General features: G+C 41.6%; 1 protein-coding gene and 1 long non-coding RNA gene across 2 annotated transcripts in view; one reads left to right on the forward strand and one right to left on the reverse strand.

The window, feature by feature from the left end:
- Positions 1 to 24,603, reverse strand: part of LOC131420913 (uncharacterized) — a 29,097-nt gene that overhangs the window by 2,718 nt on the left and 1,776 nt on the right. The gene's annotated exons all lie outside the window — the stretch shown is intronic.
- LOC131420910 (acyl-coenzyme A thioesterase 6-like) lies at positions 17,790 to 22,691 on the forward strand. The gene is given in 4 exon segments (XM_058567304.1): positions 17,790 to 18,246; positions 20,213 to 20,415; positions 21,965 to 22,484; positions 22,487 to 22,691. Coding segments are annotated over 4 exon segments (1,263 nt in total). The 3' UTR covers positions 22,570 to 22,691.

Consider the following 24,603-nt stretch of genomic DNA (forward strand, 5'->3'; position numbering starts at 1 on the left):
CTTTAAGCCCTCAAAATACCCTCTGTGGGGCCCTTTAGACTCTCAATAACAGTCTCCTTGAAGCCCTTCCAGCTTCCACCTGTCACCTAGTCCTAACAATAGCTGTGATTCCTGAGGGCATGGATTTCTTCACAAGCTGCTTGAGGTTCCTCACAGCATGATATCTGAGTTTGGAGAATGAATGTCCCAAGCCAGCCCTGATGGCCTAATGATTAAAGTTTGGAGCTCACTGCTTTGGTGGCCCGGGTTCGCTTCCTGGTCACAGAACCACACCTCCTGTCTTGTCAGTTGCCATGCTGCGGTGGTGGCTCACGTAGAAGAACTGGAACGACTTACAACTAGGATATACAACTATGTACTGGGGCTTTGGGGAGGGGGGAAAAAAAAGAATGAATGTCCTAAGAGAGGAAGGCAGAAATATGTGGCATTTTTTAATGACCTAGCTTTGGAATTCACATAGTACCACTTCATGGTACTCTGTTGGTGGAAGCAGACACAAAGAGCTCAGGTGCAAGGAAAGTATATATAGATTCTATCTCCTGATAGGTTCTAGAAGAGCATGTGAGATGGGATTATTGTTGTAGTCATCTTTTGAAACTACAATCTATCCACAGAAGTGTTTGTTATGTAGCAACAGGCAATGGAACACTGCTGAAGAGAAAGACATAGATAAAGAACCTTACCAGCAGCTACAGGAGAAAGACAACCTTCAAAGGGGCAAAAATAAGTCTAACAAGTGACTTCTCAACAGCAATAATGGAAACCAGAAACTATTGGAATGATATCTTCAAGATGTTGAGAGAAAACATCTGACAACCTAGAAGCCTTTTCTAGCAAAATAGATCCCTCAATATGAAATTATTTATTCTTCATAAAGTTTATTGAAAAAATTTAATGAATTCAAAATAAAGTCATTTTCAGAACAAGAGAAATTGAGAGAATTAATATAGCATGCCTGCAATAATGGAAAAATTAAAGAGTGTTCTTCAAGCAGAAGTAAAATGACTCTAGGTGGATCAGGGAGAAGAAGGAAGAAATGGAGTATAATGGAAAGGTTAACTATATAGATAAATCTAAATAAATATTTACAAATAATATATTGTGGGTGTTCAAATACACATAGAATTAAATAGCACATGTAGGAAGGGGTAAATGGAGTTGAAGTGCTCCACGATCATTGCATTTTTCAGAAGCTGGTAAAAATATTATTTATGTTAGATGTTAATTAACCAAAGTGACATACAAGGTAATAGAGGAGGCGAATGGAATAATTTTTAAAAACCCAAAAGAAGAGAAAAAATAATATACAACAAGCAGGATAGAAAGTATATTAAAAAGTCGTAGATTTAAACTCAAATAGATCGGTAATTACACTAAATGTAATGGACTATATATTCCAATAAAGGACAACAAATAAGGTTGATTTTCCTGGCATGTTCAATTCTGTGCTCTAAAAAAACCTATTAAATCATACATAGTATGGATTTCCTGTCAGAGAAGAAAAAATAGACACCTTAACCTCAAGTGTCAGCAGGTACACATACAGGATATAAAGTAAATGTATAAAAGATTTATTATGTTTAAACTTTGTTCTAAGAATTGATCATTGATAAATAATGAAATAAAATCTCACTGAAAATTAAAGTCAGTTTCACCAATCTGTTTAAGCTCTATATCTCCTATGTATGTTCAAAAATGATGTATATTAGGCATTAATAATATAGGTGTCACTTTGTTAAGGTGAAATAAATCTGCTGAGTACCTTGTTGAAAAGAACTCCAAAGATCACAGAAAAGCTTTTATTCTCTTTTCTGCTGTTGGCTCAGTCACTCAACTTCATTCAACAAATGTTTGCTGAAAGTATACTCTGTGGCAGGCAGAGTTCTAAGTTCTGGGCAAAGATGAACAAAGATAACAAAGTCTTTGCTGTCAAGGAGCATTTATTCTAGTTGTGAATCAGAAAATAAATGATAAATGCTATGAAGCATAAAAGCAGACTAAGATTTGAGCATGAGGAGGGAGGTGATATTTTAAATAGGCTGGTCAGGGAAGGCATCTTGGAATAGGTGGTCTTTGAGCAGAGACCTGATTGAGGATGAAGGAGTGAATCGAGCTTCAGGCTGAGGGAACGGTGAAGGCCAAGAACTACAGTGAAAGCGGGTGCTTCATCTTCAGCCAAACAACTGAGGGGAAGAGGAGTAGAAAATGAGGTCACAGAGGTAGCCAGGGCCTAAGTGTTATGAGATGCCACTGGGGAGCTGAAAATAGGGAAGAGACATGATCTAAATTAAGCTTTAACAGTATCGTCCTGGCTACTCTATGGAGAATCCACTGTAGGCAGTGTTAGCACTGATGCAGCGAAGGCTAACTAGGAGGCTACTGTAGTCATCCAGAGGAGAGATGACCATCTTAGACTCGAGTGGGAGCAGTGCAGATGATGAAAATGGTCAGATGCAGGACACATTCCAAGGTAGAGCATCAGAGTTTGCTGATGAGTAGAATGTGGGACAGAAAAAGAGCAGACAAGAATGACTCCAGGTTTTTTAGTCCCTAAGCAAATGGATCAATAGTGGTGCCAATTACTAAGACAGAGGATGCTGGGGAGAAAGCAGATTTGGGGAGAAAAATCAAGATTTCAATTTCTGTCATGTTAAATTTGAGTGCCTAGTGGACATCCAAGTGAAGATGCCAAGTAGGCAGTTAGAGCTACAAACCTGAATCTCAGATGAGACATGAGGGCTGGAAATATAAATGTGGGAATCAACAACCAGAAAACATGAAGGTGACTGATAACAAAAAGCTAGGTTGTAAGAGGATCAATGTTGATTTTATATTAATAGCCCCCCATGTTAGACTAACAAAATTAAACCAAAATATGTATACATTAAATACTGATATGTAAAAATGGATGGGCTTTCTTTTCTGGGCTAGGTACCTGAATCAATTCTCCCACTGAAAACAACAAAAACTCCTGGATAAAATATCTTCTAAAAGCATTTGATGACCTGACAAGAAAGAAAAGAAATTTTCAGGTCAGAGACTGAGTAAAGGCGGGAATGCAAGTAAGAAGAGCCCTGCATCCAGCCTGTTTCCTGAGAGCATTTGCTGAATCCTGAATTGATGTATTGACACATTTCACTATGCAACATCAAAAAATCACATTAGTTAATATTCACTACTGATTTCATTTAAAAAAAAAAAAAAAGTCCAAGTTTCGGGAAGCTGTCAAGCTCAAAGTGGTAGAGACAGGTTTTCCTAAATTCAAATTTTCTCCTGAAAGGTCAAATTTCATGATAGGTGACAAAGCTGTTTTCTTTAAAGCAGCAGGCTCACTAAGTTCACTTTTGGAAAAATGTCTGCCAAATACCCAGGTCTTAATGACCATAGTCTGTAATCATCCTTTCAAGTAAATTGGTGTTCTATGAAAAAAGTGGCAGATTCAGCTCACAACTCAATCACTTAAGTGGTTTCACTTGCAGCACAAGTGCTTTCTGTGTCCTTCTCAACTTGTCAAACAGTATTTAAAAGATGTGTATTCAAGGTGAAGATTTAATAAAACTAATAATTTTACAGCTTCATCAAGGAATTCCCTACTGAAACTGGCTTTTCTTGTTTCCTGCTAGCTCGTGGTGTTGAGGAATACAAATACTAGTTGTATAGTTTGGTGACACTGACTTTATTAATGCGAAAGGGGTGGCAATTTTACCTGTCTGCTTTTGCAACATCAGTGCAAATGTCAACACAGTGAATAGGTAAATACTATCTTAGTACTATTATGAAAGTGGTTTTGACCTTTACCCAGGGGTCTGTAGACCAACTTTGAGAACATTTATCCTAGAGACACTCTTTACATATGCACCAGGAGACAAAAACAAGACTATTCATAGCAGCATTGTTTGTACTAGCAAAAAACTGGAAACTATCAAATTGTCTAGTAACAGTAGAATGGATAAGTAAGTTGTGGACTATTCATAAGATGTAATACGTCAAAGTAGTGAAAATTAATGAACTACAGTGACCCAACACATAAAATAGATGAATTATCAGGAAAAATATTGAGTAAAAAAGCAAATTGCAGAAGAATTAATAAAAAATGTTTTATTAGATATGACACCAAAAGCATGAGCAAAAAACTAAAAAAGTTTGGGGCAGCCCCAGTGGCCTAATGGTTAAGTCCAGCACGCTCTGCTTTGGGGGACCGGGTTTGGTTCTCGGGTGTAATAAAAAAAGACAGATAAAAACAAGTGTTGGTGAGGATGTGGAGAAATTGCAACCCTTGTACACTGCTGGTGGGATTGTAAAACTGTGTAGCCACTTTCAAAGTCCAGCTTTTCCTCAAAGCTTAGAAACAGAATTGTAATATGACCCAGCAATTCCAGTCCTAGATATGTATCCAAGAAAATGAGAACATACATGCACACAAAAACTTGTACATAAATGATCACAGCAGCAATATTCATAATAGCCAAGAAGCAGATACAATTCAAATGTCAATGAATGGATAATTAAAATTTGGTATATCCATACAATAGAATATTATTTAGCCATAAAGATGGAAAGAAGTACTGATACATGCTACCACATGGATGAACTCTGAAAACATTACGTTAAGTGAAAGAAGCCAGTCACAAAAGACCACATATTCTATGATTCTATTTATAAGAAATATCCAGAATAAACAAATCTATACAGAGAGAAAGTAGATTAGTGGTTGCCTAGGGCTGGAAGTGGAGACAGTGGTGGGGAAATGGAGAGTGATTGCTAATGGGTACAGACAGTGTTTCTTTTTAGGGTGATGAAAAGGTTCTGGAAGTAGATAGTGGTGATGGTTGTACAACCCTGTGAATATACGAAAAGCCACTGAACGGTACACTTTAAATAAGTAAATTGTATGGTATGTATATCATACCACATAAAGATGTTATTTTTTAAAGTAGAATGCACACATAAGATTTGCATTCAGCTAAAAAAACTTAACTTTGATCAGTTAAAAAAAATAAATGTTTTCATTTACATAAGATTCAAAAATTGGCAAAACTAAAAAGTATCGTTTAAAGATACAAACATCATAAAACTATAAAGAAAACTAAGGGATTAATAAACACAAAATTGAAGGTGGTGATTACCTTTGAGTTGGATCAGGGTGGAGCACATGGGAGCCTCAGAAGTAAAGGTAATGTTCAAGTAATAATACTAAGTATTGGTCATACTATTTTTCTTCAAAGCCTCACGTATTTTACAATTCTTCTTCTAATCTACTCAATATTTAATTTTTATAAAAAGTCATACAGATTTAAAAAGAAAACTGCAGAAAAGTTTCTGTTAGATTAGGACCCTCTGTGTTCCCTGCACATCTTAGTTGCCCACCAGCATTTGGAACGGCTTTAGGTATCCCCTACTGATTCACATAAAGGGAGTGGTAGGTGAAGGTCTATTCCAAGGGGTGGGTGGCAGATGTACTTCTGTAGTCTTTATGTGATATATGATGACTTCTCTATATTTCTGCTACATCTTGCTATTTCACCCTTTTAATGAAAGAAATCAATGTTACTGACTTGAAGAAGAGCCATCTGTCTCCACTTTGTTTTTCTGATCTCCTTACCCAGCTTCTCAAGTCTATCTCTGAGAAGATCTAGCTAGACTGATCTCCTTTGACCATCCTTACCCAACATTCTGCATGGAAGCTTCCACTAGCAATTGCAATTTCTCTACATCTTTCCATTTTAATCTCAGAGATACGTGAATGGATGGTGCTCTCCTTACAGAGTAATTGTCTTGTCTTATGATAGTGTTTTCTACTATCTTGCACATATATATATATATTTGCATACATATATATGCATATATATATATTTATGTGGCATAGGATACAGAATCTTGCCTACCATGATTGTAATTTCAAACACCTTTAATTTTTAATCACATAAAGAGATGAGAAGGGATGATGGGGTTCATCACAAGGAATGTCTCCTATATTATGTCATCCCTTCTAAGATCTTCACCAGTCACAGAAATGCCAGTCAGCTTCTATATATCTACCTCACTTCATACTCATAACGACATGAAAAGACTTTGGTCCATTCTGGGTGAACTATACATAATCTGCATAAAGATATCAACTTTCTGCATTTTCTTTGCAATAGGATTCCAATTGTAGCTTTTGTTTGGTCTCAGGGATGGCCAAAGCCTGGAACTATATGAGCTTTGACATTGGTTAAAGTAAATATTGCATAGTAGTCACTGTATAGTCTATCATAAGCCAAGACTCATGTTCCTATGAGTTCCAAGTAATCCTTGCTGGTTGGTCCAAGTTCCTCTTTACATGTTGTTCTTGAAAATGTGAGCATAGACATTCTTCTAAGACCCAGCAAATGCCATTGAGTTTATCCAAGGGTATTATCACCTTGAGAAGTTCAAGGTCCTATGTACAGAGATCCAAGAAGTCCTAAACAGGGACCATACTCAAGAGGCAAAGGACCACCAGTGGGAACAATGCTATGTAGTCTAAATCTGTTATTAATTTGTAGTCCACGGGGTAGGCAAGAATTAGGTTGTGCAACTGGAGGAAACATGGTAGGACATGAGGCAGCAAAAACAATTCCAATTAGCAGGACCTGGGTCTGACTGACAGTGACAATACTGAAGAGGTGTGGCAATAAGTGTTGGCATCCTCAGTTAAACCTAAACTACACTTGTGCATCAGAAAGAAGATAAGCTAAAATCAGATTTTCATGCCTTCTAAAAGTCCACACCTGCCTCATAGTCCAGCAGGTGGTGATGCCATTCTGTTTTTCTTTTCCAGGTGAAGCTAGAGGAAAAAGTACAGCTGGACAAGAGATATCAGTCAGGAATGGCCTATAATTGAGCAACTGTCCAACTTTCACCCTACTGGGGCAAACCACCATCTCCTCAGGAGGGGAGATGCCACCAAGCGCTGCCATCAGTATTTCAGATTTCGCAAGCAATGATACTAATCAGATGGGAAACCCAATGACTAGATTATCAAATAGTTTTGACTGGGGAAATGAGACTTGAGGCTGGATATTTTAATTACTTCAGAGGCTGGTTCTAGAGAAGGTGTATCCTTATTGACTGCCATCCTAATGATGGTGACACATGGAATATGTATGATTGATAGGCAGTCACCCTCTGAATATATGAAAGTCTAATGAAGCAACTTGTCTGACAACCAATCTCAGCCCTGTTGGGGTGCAAGAAACCATCCAAGGAAGAAAAAGTTGTATGTTCCAGGTGGTAACAGTGGAATTCCTGGTGATCTCACTTACTGTCCCCTAGGAATCTTATCCAAAATAAGCACGGCTGCAAAGAAAGAAGACAATTGAGCTCCTGTCTTGGTTTGGCCTCCCCTGGGATTCTTTTACATAAAGATACCATACAATGCAATGCCAACTAGAGTTTGACTATGCCTCCCAGGGGGCCATAAAAGCTAGGAAGCTGATAACTAGTATAAAACAGGAAACTTTTGGGCGGGGGGCAGCCCGGTGGCACAAGCTGTTAAGTGCGCGCACTCTGCTGCAGCGGCCCAGGGTTTGCAGGTTCGGATCCCGGGCACACATCAATGCACCGCTTGTCAAGCCATGCTGTGGCGGCATCCCACATAAAGTAGAGGAAGATGGGCACGGATGTTAGCTCAGGGTCAGTCTTCCTCAGCCAAAAGGAAAAAAAACAGGAAACTCTTTCACTTACTCTTTGTTTCCTCTTAAAGAGAAGAATCTTTGCCATTCTTAAAGTACAAATGCTTGGTTCTTTGGTTAACTATTTTTATGAAAAAGTGAGGCAAGATATAATATTTTACCAGAATGATTAACAATAATACAAACCACAAAATGAAGCAATTTGCTGAGAGTGATGAGTTGAGAGACAATCTAAAAGCCAGTACCACTTCAGTCTACCAGGTACATAAGTAGGAGAGAAATTTTGTGAGCTAACACAGTAGATATAGGACATCATTATTAGACAATAATAAACATCCTCACTATACTCTTTTTCAAACTTCATTCACTAAACCTAAAAAATACATTTTATGTCATGACCCAGGATACACACCCTTGTAGATGTGTTTATAACTGATATTGTTAAATCACCTGAACACACCTTAATGCAAGACTATTGAAACTTTGTATAAGCTACATAACCTGGAAATAGGAAACTGAACTCATTTCCACAGACTTTTAATTTGTATTGTCAAAAGGAATTATCTAAAATTATGAACATGAATGAAATTAAGAAGACAACATATTACTCCTCAGCTATAGCAAAACACATTCAGGAGAAGCAGAAAAGGCAACAGTCGATTGTTGATTACCAACTTGTTCCCTCTGCCACCCCCATACCCATCAGTAAGACCTGGGACACTACCTCCTTCCTCAAATTATCCCCTCCATATCGAAACCATGGCCATGCTTCAGTTCAGGCACTCTTTTCATCTCCTGCCTGGTCTTGCAGTTTAATCCGTCTCCAAATCATCTTCACTCTGATGCCAAAGTAATTTTTCTGAAATCCAAGTCTCATCATGTATGCTTATCTGATCAAAATCTCCATGATCTGTCTCCTGCTTCTCTTAGCCATATCTCTCACTGTTCCCCTCTTGCAACACTGCACTCTAAACATCTCAAGCTTCCTGCCTTAACACAAGCTGCCTCTTCCTCTGTAAATCTCTCTCCCCCACAACAGGTACTGTTGACCATTCTGTCCTTGGTTCCCCAGTCTATGCTGTATGTACCTGTGTTATAGCAGCTACTATGCCATGTTTGTACTTATTTTTTTATGGGTCAGTTTTTCCCACTAGACTGTGAGATCCCAGAAGATCTGGAGCATCTCATTTATTTTTTTGATTCTCAGTCTAGTACATAGTAAGTACTAATGAATTAGCCTCAAATGAATTGACTTTTTTCAAGTATATTGTTAAGAGAATGAAAAAACAAGTGACATACTGTGAAAAAAATCTTTGCAAAGCGTACATCTAATTAAGGACTGATATCCAAAATATACAAAGAACACTTAAAACTCAACTATAAGAAAACAACTCAAAAAAAGGCACAAGATCTGGACACCTCACCAAAGAAGATATACAGATGGAAAATAAGCACATGAAAAGATGCTCAACATCACATGTCATCAGGGATTTACAAATTCCTAATAAAAAGGGAAACTGTGTGTGTGTATAGTAGTGGTGGTAGTGATGAGGGAGGTATATGAGAATTCTCTTTACTTTCTGCTCAATTTTTTTTCTAAACCTAAAACTGCTCTAAAAACAAAGTCTATTAATTTTTTAAAAAAGACAAGCTTCTTCCTCCATAAAAAAAATACATACATACATATATATACGTAAGTACTATGAAAGGACCACAATCTAAAATGGAACCAGAGGATATGAAACGAAGAATCTCATGCATGCCCTCTCAGAAGCACCAAACTTAAGAACTGAGAGGGGACTGGCTCGGTGGCGTAATGGTTAAACTCGCGCGCTCTGCTTCGGTGCCCCGGGGTTCACAGGTTTGAATCCCAGGCGCAGACCTAGGCACCACTCATCAAGCCGTGTGTGGTGGCATCCCACATATAAAAGAGAGGAAGATGAGCACACATGTTAGCTCAGGGCTAATCTTCCTCAGCGAAAAAAAGGAGGATTGGCAAGAGATGTTAGCTCAGAGCCAATCTTCCTCGTAAAAAAATAAATAAATAAATAAAGAACTGAGAGACTGATTTCCTGTAAATGCCTGATTTACAGAAGACTGAGTCTTATCTCCCAACCAATGAACACCCACCAAGAATCTCTCCCCATCGTCAAGCCAGTGAAGTTGCTCCTTGGACTCTGGCTGGACTTCTCCCTCTTTGCACTTCTTGCCCATAAATATGACCTGCCTCAAACCCTCAACAGACTCCCCTATGGCTTGCTACAGCATGCATTTACCCAACTGCAATTTCCCGCTATTCCCAAATAAACTTAATTTCTGGTGATTCGAGCTTGCCTCAGTTTACTTCTTTATTTATGTTGACAGTATAAATTTTTTTAAATATAGGTACAGGTAACATATAGTGTTGGCAGGGGAGCTGGGAAAGGGACTCCTCAACGTACACCATTGGTGAGAGTGTACATTGGAGCCTTTTTTATTACTATTATAAAACATTTTATTAAGAGACTAAAACTTGTGGTTTCATGGTGCCTAATTTTTGTTTTTAAGTTGATGTTCACCAGTCTTAAAACCTAAAACCACGTAAATGCAGCACAGAATATCAAAGATATTGAAAATACTAAAAAACTTTTACAAATAGATAGTGTTATAAATGCTTTATGTGTTTTAATTCACTTAATGATATAGAAGATAGTGTGAGAAGATCTAACTTAAGTCCAATTGGCTGTAGAGTTCTAGAAAAAGAAGAGAAAGAGATAGAGTTGAGGTGGTATTTAAAGGAATAATGGCTGAGAATTTTCCAGAACTTATACAGGACACCAATCTTCAGTTTCAAAAAGCCCAAAAAATCCTAAGCCAGATAAATAAAAAAGCAATCCACATCTAGTGGCCGGCCCCATGGCTTAGCAGTTAAGTGTGCGCGCTCTGCTACTGGCAGCCCGGGTTCAGATCCCGGGCGCGCACTGACGCACCACTTCTCCAGCCATGCTGAGGCCACGTCCCACATACAGCAACTAGAAGGATATGCAACTATGACATACAACTATCTACTGGGGCTTTGTGGGGGGGGGGGGGGAAGGAGGACAATTGGCAATAGATGTTAGCTCAGAGCCAGTATTCCTCAGCAAAAAGAGGAGGATTAGCATGGATGTTAGCTCAGGGCTGATCTTCCTCACAGACACAAAAAAAAATCCACATCTAGACACATCATGATGAGATTAAATAAAACCAAAGTCAGAGACTTACAGTTAGATAATGAAAATATATATAGATAGATTACCTTCAAAGGGCAACAATTAGACTGAAAGCTGACTTATCACAGCAACAAAGAAACAAGGAAAGCAGAATGATACCTTCAATGTGCTGAGACATAATAAGTGTGAACCTAGAATTCTACACTCAGAAAATAACAAGGGCAAAACAAAGATATTTTTGATCAAACTAAGAGAGTTTGCTATCAACAGATTCTCACTAAAGAAAACTCTATTCAGCTCTTTACAATGTGGTCCTGGGACCAGCAGCATCAGCATCACCTGGGGGCTTGCTAGAAATGTAGGTGCTCATGGGCCAGCCCGGTGGCATAATGGTTAAGTTCGTGCACTCCACTTCAGCGGCCCAGGGTTCGCAGGTTCTGATCCCGGGCACAGACCAACGCAACACTTATCAAGCCATGCTGTGGCAGCGTCCCATATAAAGTAGAATAATATGGGCATGGATGTTAGCCCAGGGCTAATCTTCCTCAGAAAAAAAAAATAGGAGGATTGGCAACCGATGCTAGCTCAGGGCTAATATTCCTCAAAAAAAAAAAAAAAGGGGGGAGAGAGAGAGATAAATGTAGAAGCTCAAGTCCCACTCCAGACCTACTAATTTGGAATCTGCATTCTAACAAGATCCCCAAGTGATCCATGCATACATTAGAGTTTGAACAGCCCTGCTTTAAAGTGATCCCAAATGGAAAGTATGAGATTCAAGAGGAAAGGAAGAATCTCTAGTAGATATAGTAAATGTGTGAGTAAATCTAAACAATCATTAACTTTATAAAAAAAAAGTAATAATAATGTCTGATGGGGTTAAACAAGACAAGATAGACCTAACAGACACGAAAACAAACGCGTGTCAGGAGGGAAGGTGCTGGATTTAAAGTGTTCTGACCATCTGCCATTGTTTAAAAAGAAAGGAAAGGGGCCGGCCCGGTGGCGCAAGCAGTTAAGTGCACAAGCTCAGCTTTGGCGGCCCAGGATTCGCATGCTCGGATCCCAAGTGCGCACCGACGCACTGCTTGTCAAGCCATGCTGTGGCAGCGTCCCATATAAAGTAGAGGAAGATAGGCACCGATGTTAGCCCAGGGCCAATCTTCCTCAGCAAAAAAGAGGAGGATTGGCAACGCATGTTAGCTCAGGGCTAATCTTCCTCACAAAAAAAGAAAGAAAGGAAAGATATTAGTTAACTTGAGACTTTTGTAAGTTAAGCAGGTATGTTTAAATTTCTAGGTTAACCAATGAAAGAATAGGAATGAACTACCATTGTCCGTCGGTATCTGTGGGGGGATTGGATCCAGGACCCCCTGTGGATACCAAATTGGCAGAAGCTCTAGACCCCCAGTCACCCACAACACCTTCGGGGTCCCACACCCAGGGGGTGGGGATGGCCGACTGTATATAACTTCTTCATTGATGGGGGCAGGGTGGGGGCTGAATGAGAAAACGACAAGGGCAGCCACGTGCGTTTCCTTGTCACCAGTTATGAGGAGAGCGTGGAACATCAAGGCTTGTGCCATGCTATTCCCACATGACAACACACCCTGACAGGAATAAATCAGAGCCTGAGTGTCCTTTTTTGTCTTCTAGTTGCATCCTGAGAATTTGTGCACTTGCTACTTGTGTTAAACAAATCTCTCTTTGTTTACCTCTCCTGAAATGAGAGGAGGGAGGTGATCTTGAATTTCTGCCTGGACCTTTGAAACAATTCAACTGCTAAGGAGAAAGACTGAGAGCTGAGAAATCAGTAGAAATATTTAGCTATAACAGTTACTGCATAAGATGGCACCTTGAGTTGTGGTAAGGAAAAAAGGAAAGGGGGCAAGCCTTTGCTGAAAAATCTGCCTGCAGTATGTAGATTCTTAGATTTGAATATCTTTCATTCACTGATTTATAAAAAGAATTTAAGTTACTTTTGAAGCCTGGCTGGGAAAAGGAAGTTTTCCCTAAAACATTCTGGGGAACATCATTGGCAATACAGGATTGTGAGTGACCTCAAAATTCTGTTAGACTATTGTTTAAAACTGTAAGGCTGACCCTCTTCAAGGTATGATAGCTGTGTGTTGGAATAGGTTGGGATAGTGGATAGTTTCCCTTTTGCTTTTCTCATTTTGTATTTGGTGATCAGGAAAAATCTTTAAATGTGGTGTACTTTGAAAAGGTGCTCCAAAATCCACAGGGATAGCCATTTTGCCCATTACATAGGACAGAATGATTAAAATTCTTATACCATCAGTGGTCAAAACTGTCTGATCTTCCCTCGAGAGAATTGGAAAGATGCCAGTGGCCTTCACAGGAAATAAATAGAGCAAACAATACCCACTGTGACAACAAGCACAGGATCCCAGTAAATACTGCCAGGCACTATTGTGTTTCCTGGCTAGGGCTTTAAATAGTAACTTCTTCATGGCTTTATCACCTATTATGTCTTATCTAAATTTAAGGAGAGATGTGCATATTCCCAAGGCAAATTCACAGACACAAATCTTTACAAATCAGCTTTGAAAGAGAGGACCTGGAAGAATAGGAAGCTGTAATATAGTTCGAGGAAGGTCTATTTGGGGAGAAGATTTAGAGTTTAAAGCTTGGGATGGGAAGATGAAGGGATGAGGGCACTGTCTCCTGGCTGGTTTTCCTGGGCTTTCAAGAAAGAAACCACAGCAGGTAGGGAACATTCAGCTGGCCTCCCCCCAGACCAGATTCTCTGAGTTTTCTTCTCAGGATGTTGAAGGGCAAATTTCTTTAGTCCTTCTCCATAAACCACCTCAAACTTACCAGTATTCCTAGAAGAAGAGGAAGGCTGCCAAGGGCCAATTAAAAGACACACTCTTGAGAACAGGCCTAATGACTCACTAGGAAATCTAATTCTCACTATGATATACAACTAGACTTCTGGAAAATCTATCTTATATTGGCTACTAGGATCAAGAGATAAAGGCAGAAGGACATTCAAATAGACTGGGCTGAACTGGGGATGAGAGGGTCTCACAGTGAGGACTCTCCTCTGATTTTGCTGAGGAAGACCAGCCCTGAGCTAACATCTATTGCCAATCCTCCTTGTTTTCCTTTTTTCTCCCCAAAGCCCCAGTATAGTTGTATGTCATAGTTGCCCATCCTTCTAGTTGCTGTATGTGGGACGCTGCCTCAGCATGGCTGGACAAGTGGTGCGTCGGTGCGCGCCCGGGATCCAAACCCAGGCTGCCAGTAGCGGAGCACGAGAACCCAACCGCTAAGCCACGGGGCCGGCCCCAGGACTCTCCTCTGAATACGACAGTTCAATTGTTAGATGCTCTGTTTCTGTGTTTGATGAGATTATGGAGATTACTATGACCTCAATTATGAGATGTTGGAGAACAACTGCAGTCATGGAGATTTATAATAGAATGAATCAGGAAAGATCAAAAAGAGGCCATTTAAATCTGCCTGAGGCAGGCTGCCCAGCTGCCCAAATGGTCTGCTTTTCACTAAAATGCAAAGCAATTGGCATTCCTATTTTCCCAAAGATTTACATCCTGCTCTTCCAAATGGTTAGAGGCAGAGCTATTGCAGGGCTCAGATGGTGTCGGTGGTGAATAGCCAGAAAATTGGCAAATAAGAAGGTATTTTTGTGAGCCACTGTTTCATTCTGTTCATAACAGTTGCTTGGTCAAACTATCTTGTCATTGCTCACTGGTCATTTAATGAAATTACAAAAGGAATTGATGTAGCATAGCACCTGTAGAGGTTGATCTCTCAAACTCCCCAGTGACAGCTGCAGCTAGGGCAAAATTCTTGGCAAGCACTCAACTTGGTAACTTCTATAGTTCAAAGTTCTGGGAACTGAGCAAGAGAGGGCTCACCAGGTTAAGGATGAAGCTGTGTTTGGACCCAGACAGCAAGTGGCTGTTGGGAAAACTATGCCTTCCATTTCACCTAATCTCTCTGAATGGAGGGAGCCTCTCCTAAAGACTAAGGGTGAGGCCCCTCAAAGGAGAGACACGTGACCCCAATGTCCTTTCTCTCTAGACCTGTTATCATCAGATTCCTATGGAGAAACTGTATGCCTGAGTCCAGATGCTTCGGACAAGAGAAATATTCAAGAATTTCAGGGGATTTTAGCTACAGAATCAGAGATAATGCAAATTACCGGAAACCCCAATCAAATGGGAAAGACTAAGTATTTGAAGATATGGAGGAGAAAGGATGAGATGGACAGATTTTACTAGGCCTACAAGTTGGACACAGGACAAAAGGTATCCTCCAGGTTTCACCACTCCCTGAGTTGTTTTTTTTTAACTTTTTATTTAAATAATTTTAGACGTAAAAAAATGTTGCAAAAATAGTACAGGGTTCCCTTTACCCTTCATCTGGCTTCCTTAATGTTAACACCTTACAAAACCATAGTACACATGTCAAAATCAGGAAATTACCATTGATATAATACTACTAACCATGAGAGTATTATTCAAGTTAAGTAATTCCTACTTGGAGAAAAGACTTACTCAAAAGGGTAGTATATTGGCTGCTAAAAATGGAAACATGTACAGCTCTCTTGTCCCACCAAAACCATAAATATGAAATAGTACCAGGACCATGAGTGAAACCACAGCTACGAGACTGGAGTAACTGGCAGTCTGTCCCCACCTCCAGTCTTTTCCCCTTTCTCTCTCAGTTGGGTTATCAGAAAAGCAGGTGGAGCTCAGACGTTATGTGAGGATCACAGAAAACTACATGAACTTGTGTTAATGTGTCTGACATTGTTCCTCTATAGGAAGATCTTTCTAAGTCACCCTGACCGGTATCCTTTTATTGATCTTACCAGGGCATTGTTTTCCACCCCAATACATTTTTGACATCAACAGCAGTTTGCTCTCACTTGGCAGCCAGTGATTTACCCTTACAGTCTTGCCTCCAAGATATATCAGTTCTCTAACATTTGTCATCATCTGTTAGGGTGGGATTTAAACAGGTGTCTTAAACCTAATTCAGATATTGAAAGTACTCCTTGTATTGATGGCCTACTGATCAGAGGTGACTCTGAAGCGATTGTTTCTGAAGCTCAGACTTTCCATACTGAATTTATAACTGAGAGGCAGTGTGCTATTAAGCATGGAAAAGCTCAGGAGCCCTTTCTCAGACAGAAACGTTTCTGGAAATGTAAGTCTGGGGTAACCAGAGAAATTCTACAGGCAAAGGCTTTTGTCCATCCATGAAGTCCCTGCCCCTAAACAGAGGCACAGAAATTAATTTTTATGTGTAATCCTCGAGATAGTGTGTCACATATCTGGGTATTAAGCCACAGCCACTTCATCAAGTCACTAGAGAAGCACTGGAATTTGTATGAAGTCACTCCCCTCTCACGAGGGTAAAGGATGTTCTTGTAGCAGCTGATTCTTTCACAGGTCACTGGCACCCACTGGCAGTTGGCCTTCACAGGGCCTACTTCTTCCATGGAGTTCCTAAGGGCAGAATTCCCCAGAGGAGGGCACTTTGGAAAGGCCCAGCCCAGGCCTCCTCCTTAGCTGCTCTTCCCTCATGTGCCTGGGAGCCATTTGTTGCCTCTTCACAGCCACCTGGGCATCAGGGAAGTGAGAGGCAGAAGCCACCTTTCTCCCTGCCTTTCTGAAATCTGAGTGCACATTTCAATTATTGTGTTGGTGGCTGTGGCACCCAGGTAAATTCTTTGCAAGCTGAGCGTTCCTATTGAGGACAGCCTGTAACACTACAAACAATAGGTGTTTAAAACATGCTGCAGTAATTACTTCAGGTGGTGGAACAGGCAAAGCTCACTGAACTCTGAGATCTGGGGCCTCCTCTGATATCTTTCTGTTCAGTTTATAAATATTTATGGAGCTCCATTGGCTGGGCATCTTCTACATGCTCCATCCACCCTGCTCTGTACCCAAGTAAGCTGAGCTAATGGTTGGGTTCAGCCAAAGAGAGGCACTCACAAGATACGGAGGGGCAAGAGAAGAGTGAGGTCAAGGTGTCTATTCTCCCCACTCCTGCCACTTCACCTTAGGTTGCCTGCCTCCCTCCATAAAGGCTACAACTCCTGCCAGGTTTCTCCTCCCCTGAGCCTTCAGGCCCAAGGTTCTGCACCAAACCTTGTTGCTTTTTCTTTTCAACCTTGCCCATGCCTTTGCTAACAGTCTCTTTTGCAACTCTCCTCAAATTACCCCAGTTTGAAAGTGCCCCTTATTTCCTGCCAGAACTCTGATGTAACCCAACAGACACTGTGGTGACCAGATTTGTGAGTTGAGGACAGAACTCTGACTGAGCACCTGCTATAGGTGTATCAGTGTGGTGTGTTTACACATGTTAGCCCACGGAATCGTCACAATAAGCCTTTACAGATAAGGAAACTGGGTTCAGAGGCTTCATGACGTACCTTGCTAAGGATCACCATGCTATTAAGGAGCAGGGTCAGACTGGAACCCAGGTAAGTTTCACTCCATAAACATCTACCTGCTCTGGAAGACGCTCTAGGTTACTTTAGATCTAAGAAAAAGGCTTGGTAAACGATTTGGGGGTAAAGGAGGGATTAGGTCTATGTTTCTCCACCGATCACCTGATTTACAATCACCTGGGATGCTTTTTAAAACTTCAGATTCTTGGAACTGCCAGTATCTCTCCCAATCCATTAGCTCTCAGCAGTCTCTGTACCTCTATTTCGACCCTGACCACATTGGACTGCAGGATTGGTGATTAAACTCATCTTTGCAGATATTTTCTTCCATTCAGGCACCAGTGGATTGGCACAAACCCTAGGTAACATCACACAGCGGCTTACAGAGTGTTCCCACGCCGGTCCAACGGGAGTAACGCAAAGGTTCCAACTGCGCCTGCTTCCCAGGGAAGTGAAGAGACGCCAGGCCGCCGCTTTTCCGCCAAGATCGAGATGGCGGCGACGGTGATCCTGGAGCCTGCGGGCCGCTGCCTCTGGGACGAGCCCGTGCGCATCGCCGTGCGCGGCCTGGCCCCGGGGCAGCCGGTCACGCTGCGCGCGTCCCTGCGCGACGACAAGGGCGCGCTCTTCCGGGCCCACGCGCGCTACCGCGCCCACGCCGCGGGCCAGCTGGACCTGGAGCGCGCGCCCGCGCTGGGCGGCAGCTTCGCGGGGCTCGAGCCCATGGGGCTCCTCTGGGCCCTGGAGCCCGAGAAACCCTTGCTGCGGCTGGTGAAGCGGGACGTGCAGACGCCCTTGGCCGTGGAGCTGGAGGTGCTCGATGGCCACGAGCCCGAGGGCGGGCGGCTGCTGGGCCGGGCGGTGCACGAGCGCGACTTCCTGGGGCCCGGGGTGCGGCGGGGGCCGGTGCGCGAGGGCCGGGTGCGCGCCACGCTCTTCCTGCCGCCAGGTGAGCCAGCTGTTTCCCAGGCTGTTCTGGAGAGCCGGGTGGAGTCCCGAGACCCTGGGTGGCCCCTTGCCAGGCCAGATAACCACGTGGTTGTGAAACTTCCGTAAACTGGTCACCGCGCTCTAGAGTCTATCATGGATTCTGGGGGAAGTGTTGCCTCTTTAAGTTTGTACTGTCTGTAGGCACTGTCACTCCCTTAGCTGTATGCTAAAAGTGCATTTATTGAGAGCCGCTCTGTGCCAGCCACGTGGCTGTTTCATATACCGATATTAGGTAATGACTTATGCTGGTGTGCAAGAGTGATTTTTGCCACCTTTCACATCAAATTTCGAAGGAGGCTAAAACCCAGAGACAGAGGCAATGCCCCATAATCCTAAAAAACAAACAAAAAACTCTGATGGTCCTCTCTCCCTATCATAAACAATCTGTCAGTGGTTCTCAACCTGGGATGATTTTCCCCCACTCCAGGGGACATTTGGGAATATCTGGATACCTTTTTGGTTGTCACCTCGTGGGGGGAGGTGGGGGGTGGGGGGCCTGCTGTGGTGCTATTGGCATCTAGTGAGTAGAGGCCATAGATGCTGCTAAACATCACAATAAACAGGACAGCCCCCACAACAAAGAAATATCTTACTCAAATGTCTGTAGTGCTGAGGTTGAGAAACCCTAGTCTAAGTAAAAACAAGGTGCTTTGCTAGGTAACAGTGGCCTGGAAACAAGACCCCTGACCCACTCCTTCCAACCAAATTCCTGACCGAAACCTCTACTATAGAGAAATGCTGGAGTTGCCACAGCTCACAGAATCCTAAACTGAATTCTGTGTTTATTCTCCAAAAGAAGAGGCTCTGCTTTATTCTTACAGTTCTTCTGCAATTCACAACCTTAACTAGTGGATGCCCACTCAACTGTGAACTCCTGGGGCTGGAATTGGGTCTTAGCCATTTCTATATTCCTAGAGGTTTGCACAGGGATAGAGTGGGAGCTCAGTAAATCATATTGACTGATTCAATAAGAATCTCCAAAAGCCTTTCTTAAAAAAAAAATCTTTCACCACCCAGTCATGGTATCTGATATTCCAGTCGAGTCAATCTTGTGTTAACTATTTCAGTGTCTACTATGTGGCCCATTTAAAATTCATTGTTTTCTATCTCAAAGGCTCTTGTAAATAATGTAGAAGAGTTCAGTCATTTAATATATATGTATTAAGTCAAGGACTATGATATATACTGAGATGCAGTAGCTAGCAAAGTCAGACATGGGCCTCACTATACACAGCCTAATAGAGGATACAGGCAACTATACTGGCACCTATCAGTGTTTTAAGTGCTATGTCCTGGGAAGTACAGCCCCAGGGTGCTGATGGGAACATACAAAAGACTAAGGCAACTCAGCCTTGGCGGGGATCTGGGAAGGCTTCCAGGAAGGCAGATCTAAACGTAGATTTAAAGACTGACAGTCAACCAGGTCAATAAAGGTGCAGAGAGGAGGAGAACAGTGTATACCATTTTCAGGGGCCAAAGAGAACATGGCACATTTAGGGATGGTGTTCTTTAAGGCTGCAGCAGAGGGTATAAGAAGGTGGAGAGTATAGTCTAATAATCCTCTATATATGTAGAGCGCTTTACAGCTCTCAAAGCATTCTCAAAAAATTTTTTGTGGAAAATGTACATCTCATCATCATATGTTATTTCTAATTTGGTTTATTTGTATTATTTTTTTTCTGAAAATATATGAAAAATTCTGGAGAAAATAAGGCATTTTGTTCCCTCTCCCTTCCCCTCAAAGGTCGTTAAAAAAAAAAAAGGCAGAGTAAAAAGGGTCCTTCTTCCACCAAACCTCCCCCGCCCCCCGCCCCACTCCCAGCCTTCCTTGCTTCAGAAACTTCTCTTTGCTGACTGCCAAAATCTGAAACCCAAGAATGTCTTTTGAAAGTCTAAAGCTCCTTATGATTTGTGGTGCTCTCCAGGCACAGGGCCCTTCCCTGGGATCATCGATGTGTTTGGAAGTGGTGGTGGCCTTTGTGAATACAGGGCCAGCCTCCTGGCCAGACATGGTTTTGCTGTGCTTGCTCTCACGTATTTCAGATCTGAAGACCTCCCTGAATATTTGAATGATGTACACCTGGAGTACTTTGAAGAAGCCATAGACTTCATGCTGCAGCATCCAAAGGTGGGTTCTGGTACTCGCCTGAATGCAGAGGGAGGGGGTAAAGTGGACAGAGGGCTGGATCTCAAAGCCCTATCAGGACACCAGTATGTCTGGAAGTATGCCATGAGACACAAAGGCTCCTTCAAGAGTTACTAGTATTATTATTTTCATTTCTACCCATCTCTCTCCAATCTCTTAAGACTCAACTGTTTGGTTTCTTTTAATTCTAGACCATAATTCAAAGAGCTGGACTAAAAAGTTACTAACCTTAACTTGTGGTTCTGCATCTACCACCAAGTGGCCTTATAATCCTCAATAAGGCAATTGTTCTGAGACTCGATTTTTCTCATTTATAAGATTAATGTAAATGCATACAGGGAAAAGTTTGACTATAAAGAGACATTTTTGAGACAATTGGTGACATTTGAAAGGCGACTGTATATTTGATGATATTAAGGAATCGTTATTAATTTTGTTAAGTGTGATAATGGTATTATGGTTTTGCAGAGAAAGTTCTTAACTGAGACTGTAAAAAATTAATTAAAACATTTTGGTATGATTATAAGTGGAATACATACTCTTTGCTCCTATCTAGACTTAAAAAGACCCAAACATTCTAATGTTAAGGAGTAAGATGTTCTGCAAGGTCTGTAGGATCATCTAACTCTGTTAGAATTCAGGGACTGGTCTCTTAGCAGAGCTGCTAAAACCTAGATAATCTTGAACTGTGATGATTGGTTTATTTAGGGGAGATAAGGCCCCGGGAAAAAGAAAAGACCAGTATATACTATCAGTTCTGCCCTTAGACCTAGGCAAGAAGGGCTTCTGCCCTGGACCTTTTGTTTTAGGTGGCCACACTCTGGCCCTCCTTTGGCTGCATCTCTGCCCACAGGGTGAGGAGTCCGAGGGACCAAGGGAATGTGTCCACCTAGAACCCATGTGCCCCTCAACCATGCCCTTGGGATCTGGAACCCCAGAATTCTCTGCTGAATAGCACTGATCTTGCTTCCAGGCCCTAAGCCTCTTCTCTGGGTCCACCAGTGTGAATACACCTAGGCCTTAAACATATAGTCAGTGTCCACACACATATGTGAGAGTCCTCTCAAGGTGCATGATGGAGCCAGAGATGGTAAGAGAAAGAGGTGGGCTAGGGACCAGGGACTGGAACCAGGGGCTAGCTCTCCCCATGCCATGTTCCAAGGAGTTCCAGGATTTTAAATTTGAGCCTGACCTTATAAATTGTTATGGAGGTATATTTATCAAGGTAGGAGAAAAGAATATATTTTATTTAACAGTTTGTTCGTTTGATTTATAACTTTTAAAAATTTAGGTATAGGGTATATGGGCCTCTGTGTGTACTCTTGACTCAGGCCATAAATATTAGTGGAGGGCCTGTGTACTATGATATCAATTGATTTGCTTATTAGAAGACATACTTGAACTTTGTAGATTGTTGCATAAGGAAGGAAAGCAAATGATATTTGAGAAAGCTACCTAAATAATGTAAAATCTTCATGTATATCCTCCATTTATGAATTCTAGGCTTGTTCTCTCTCTCTCTTTCCATCAGGTGAAAGGCCCTAGTGTTGGGCTTCTTGGCTTCTCCAAAGGAGGTAACCTGTGTCTCTCAATGGCCTCTTTCTTGAAGGGCATCACAGCCACTGTCCTTATCAATGCCTGTGTGGCCAACATGATAGCTCCTCTGCATTACAAGGATAAGATTATTCCTAATCTCGGCAATGACCCAGGGAAACATACGATCACTGAGTCAGGCCTTTTGAATTTCATGGATATTTGGAATAATCCACTGGAGGAACCCAACCACCAAAGTCTTATTCCATTGGAAAAGGCCCAAGGGCCCTTCCTGTTTACTGTTGGCATGGATGATCATAACTGGAAGAGTGAATTCTATGCTCATATAGCCTCTGGACAGTTACAAGCCCATGGGAAAGACAGACCCCAGATAATCTACTATCTAGGTACTGGTCACTATATTGACCCAGCTTATTTTCCTCTTTGTAGAGCCTTTGTGCATGCATTGTTGGGCCAAGCAATATTCTCTGGAGGTGAGCCAAAGGCTCACGCAAGGGCACGGTAGATGCCTGGCAGCAAATTCAAACTTTCTTCCATAAACATCTCAATGGTAAAAAACCTGTCAAGCCCAGCAAAATATAACATTGTAATCATAGACCAGATACTACTAACGAAAATCCTATTCATACAAATATTAGGTTTTCCAGAGCACCTGGCAAACTTTTTGTAACAAAGCAACCATCTTGGCTTCCTTGTCAGGTCCTACTGGATTCTCATTCTTTGCAACCCTCATTTCTTCATTGCTGGGTCCACCCCTGTCTCCCCTGAACTTTACCCAATGTATAGGCTTAACCCTGATCTTCTCTGTAGGACCAAGCTTAACTTTAAGCAGGAGAAATGAAAGAAGTGCCTGGCCAACTCTCAATTGCTAGCCTGGCTTTGGCCTTGTGTTCTGGTTCTGAAAGCTGAGCTTCTGTATTGCTAGGGCTCCCAGATCCCCTTTGGGCCCTTAATGACCATGTCTGAGCCTTGGGAACCTGCCTACTCGAGTCTCTTAAGGAGTAGACTCTGCTTCATTCTTGCCAATACACATTCCTGAACGTGTACTCAGGATTTGTCTCTGAACCCCACTCTGAAGATTGGGGACATTGATATACCATTTAGTATACTAAGCTTTGCTTTTATTTTATGAACGAGGCCCTAGACCTCAATTTCTTCCTTACTGATAAAGTATCTGTTACAAATTTTGAATTTGTAACAGATACTTTACAAAATAAAGTTGAATCCTTTACGACAAAATTTGTTGTGAGCAAAACAGTATGTTGATAAATATTGTTGATATATGTCCTCTATATTTACCATCTGTCTGAATTCTCAGTCTCAGTACTTGCCTGCCTAGGGGAACACCTTGATGCCAACTGATTTTCGGGACTATACCCTGTGGGCCACTGCCTTAATCTTTGGATGTCATGTTATACCTGCCAAATCAGAGTTCCTCCCAACACCATCTGCTCCTATTCCCTTCCTACTGGGAAGGATTGGGGTCAGTCTGACTCAACCCATTGCAATGTACTGGGCACTATCTAGAGTCATAAGAGACCAGAGCAGAAGGTCATCCCTAAGCGCAAGAAGATGTTTCTGAGACACGTGACATAGTTTGCTGGGCACATACAAAATCTTTCACCAATTTGAGTCTATCCAAGCAAATCCTCATTAGATCTTAACTAATGAAAAGAAGGATTCCTTAGAGGTAACTTAATTTTGACCAACTGTTAAAAATACGTGTCAAGTGTAGTTATTCACTATGTAGTATAATTTCCTGTGATGTGAATTCTTGGAGCCTCTCTTTAACTCACTTCCAGGTGGTCCTGCTACCCTAGAGATGCCTGTGGGATGGGGGGGGTCACAGGAAGAAGTTGTAAGGAAAGTGGCTGGGAGGGTGAGAGAAGAGGGCCAAAAGGTGGCACCAGAAGCTAAGCATGAGGATGACAACTAAACATCTCTGTGTACTAAAGCACTAGGTCTCAATTTCTTCCTTACTAATAAAATAGCCTAGAAATGCCCTGCACTGACTAATATTTGGTCACTTTCCCCTCAAAGTTGACTATATGTAGCCACCTGTCTCTAAGATTTCAAAAAGAATTTCAGGTTGTTACAAAGCTACCTAAAATATGGTAAAGGTGAATTAGAAGGGAGAAAGAGAAAAAGTTTCCATTAAATGGAGCCAGAAATGAGGCAAATACAATAGTGCTTATTATGCAGGCGTATATACTTGCCTTGATTGGGCCACTCATTCAGTCATACGTTTTCTAGTGGTTTATGCAAAGAAGTAAACCCAATCAGTTACACAAAATTTACAGCATTCATAAAATAAAAGCAAAGCTTAAAAATCTATTTCTCCCACTAAGAAACATTAAATGATGTAAAGGGTAGTGTATCCTCAAGGATGTGTCTACAGTAGATGTAAATCCCAGCCTCCACCACTTACTGTGTGACCTTGGGTAAGTTATTAACCTCTCTATGCCTTTACTTCCTCATCTATAAAGCGGGGATAATAATAATAGTGATAATACAAACTACCTCATTGCGCTGTTGTGATTAAATTAGATAATCCAAGTAAAGCACTTACCATATTTAAACTCTCAAGTATTAGCTCTTATTATTTCAGATGAGGAA

Source organism: Diceros bicornis, chromosome 24 (assembly GCF_020826845.1).
Source record: "Diceros bicornis minor isolate mBicDic1 chromosome 24, mDicBic1.mat.cur, whole genome shotgun sequence".
Taxonomy (NCBI): domain Eukaryota; kingdom Metazoa; phylum Chordata; class Mammalia; order Perissodactyla; family Rhinocerotidae; genus Diceros; species Diceros bicornis.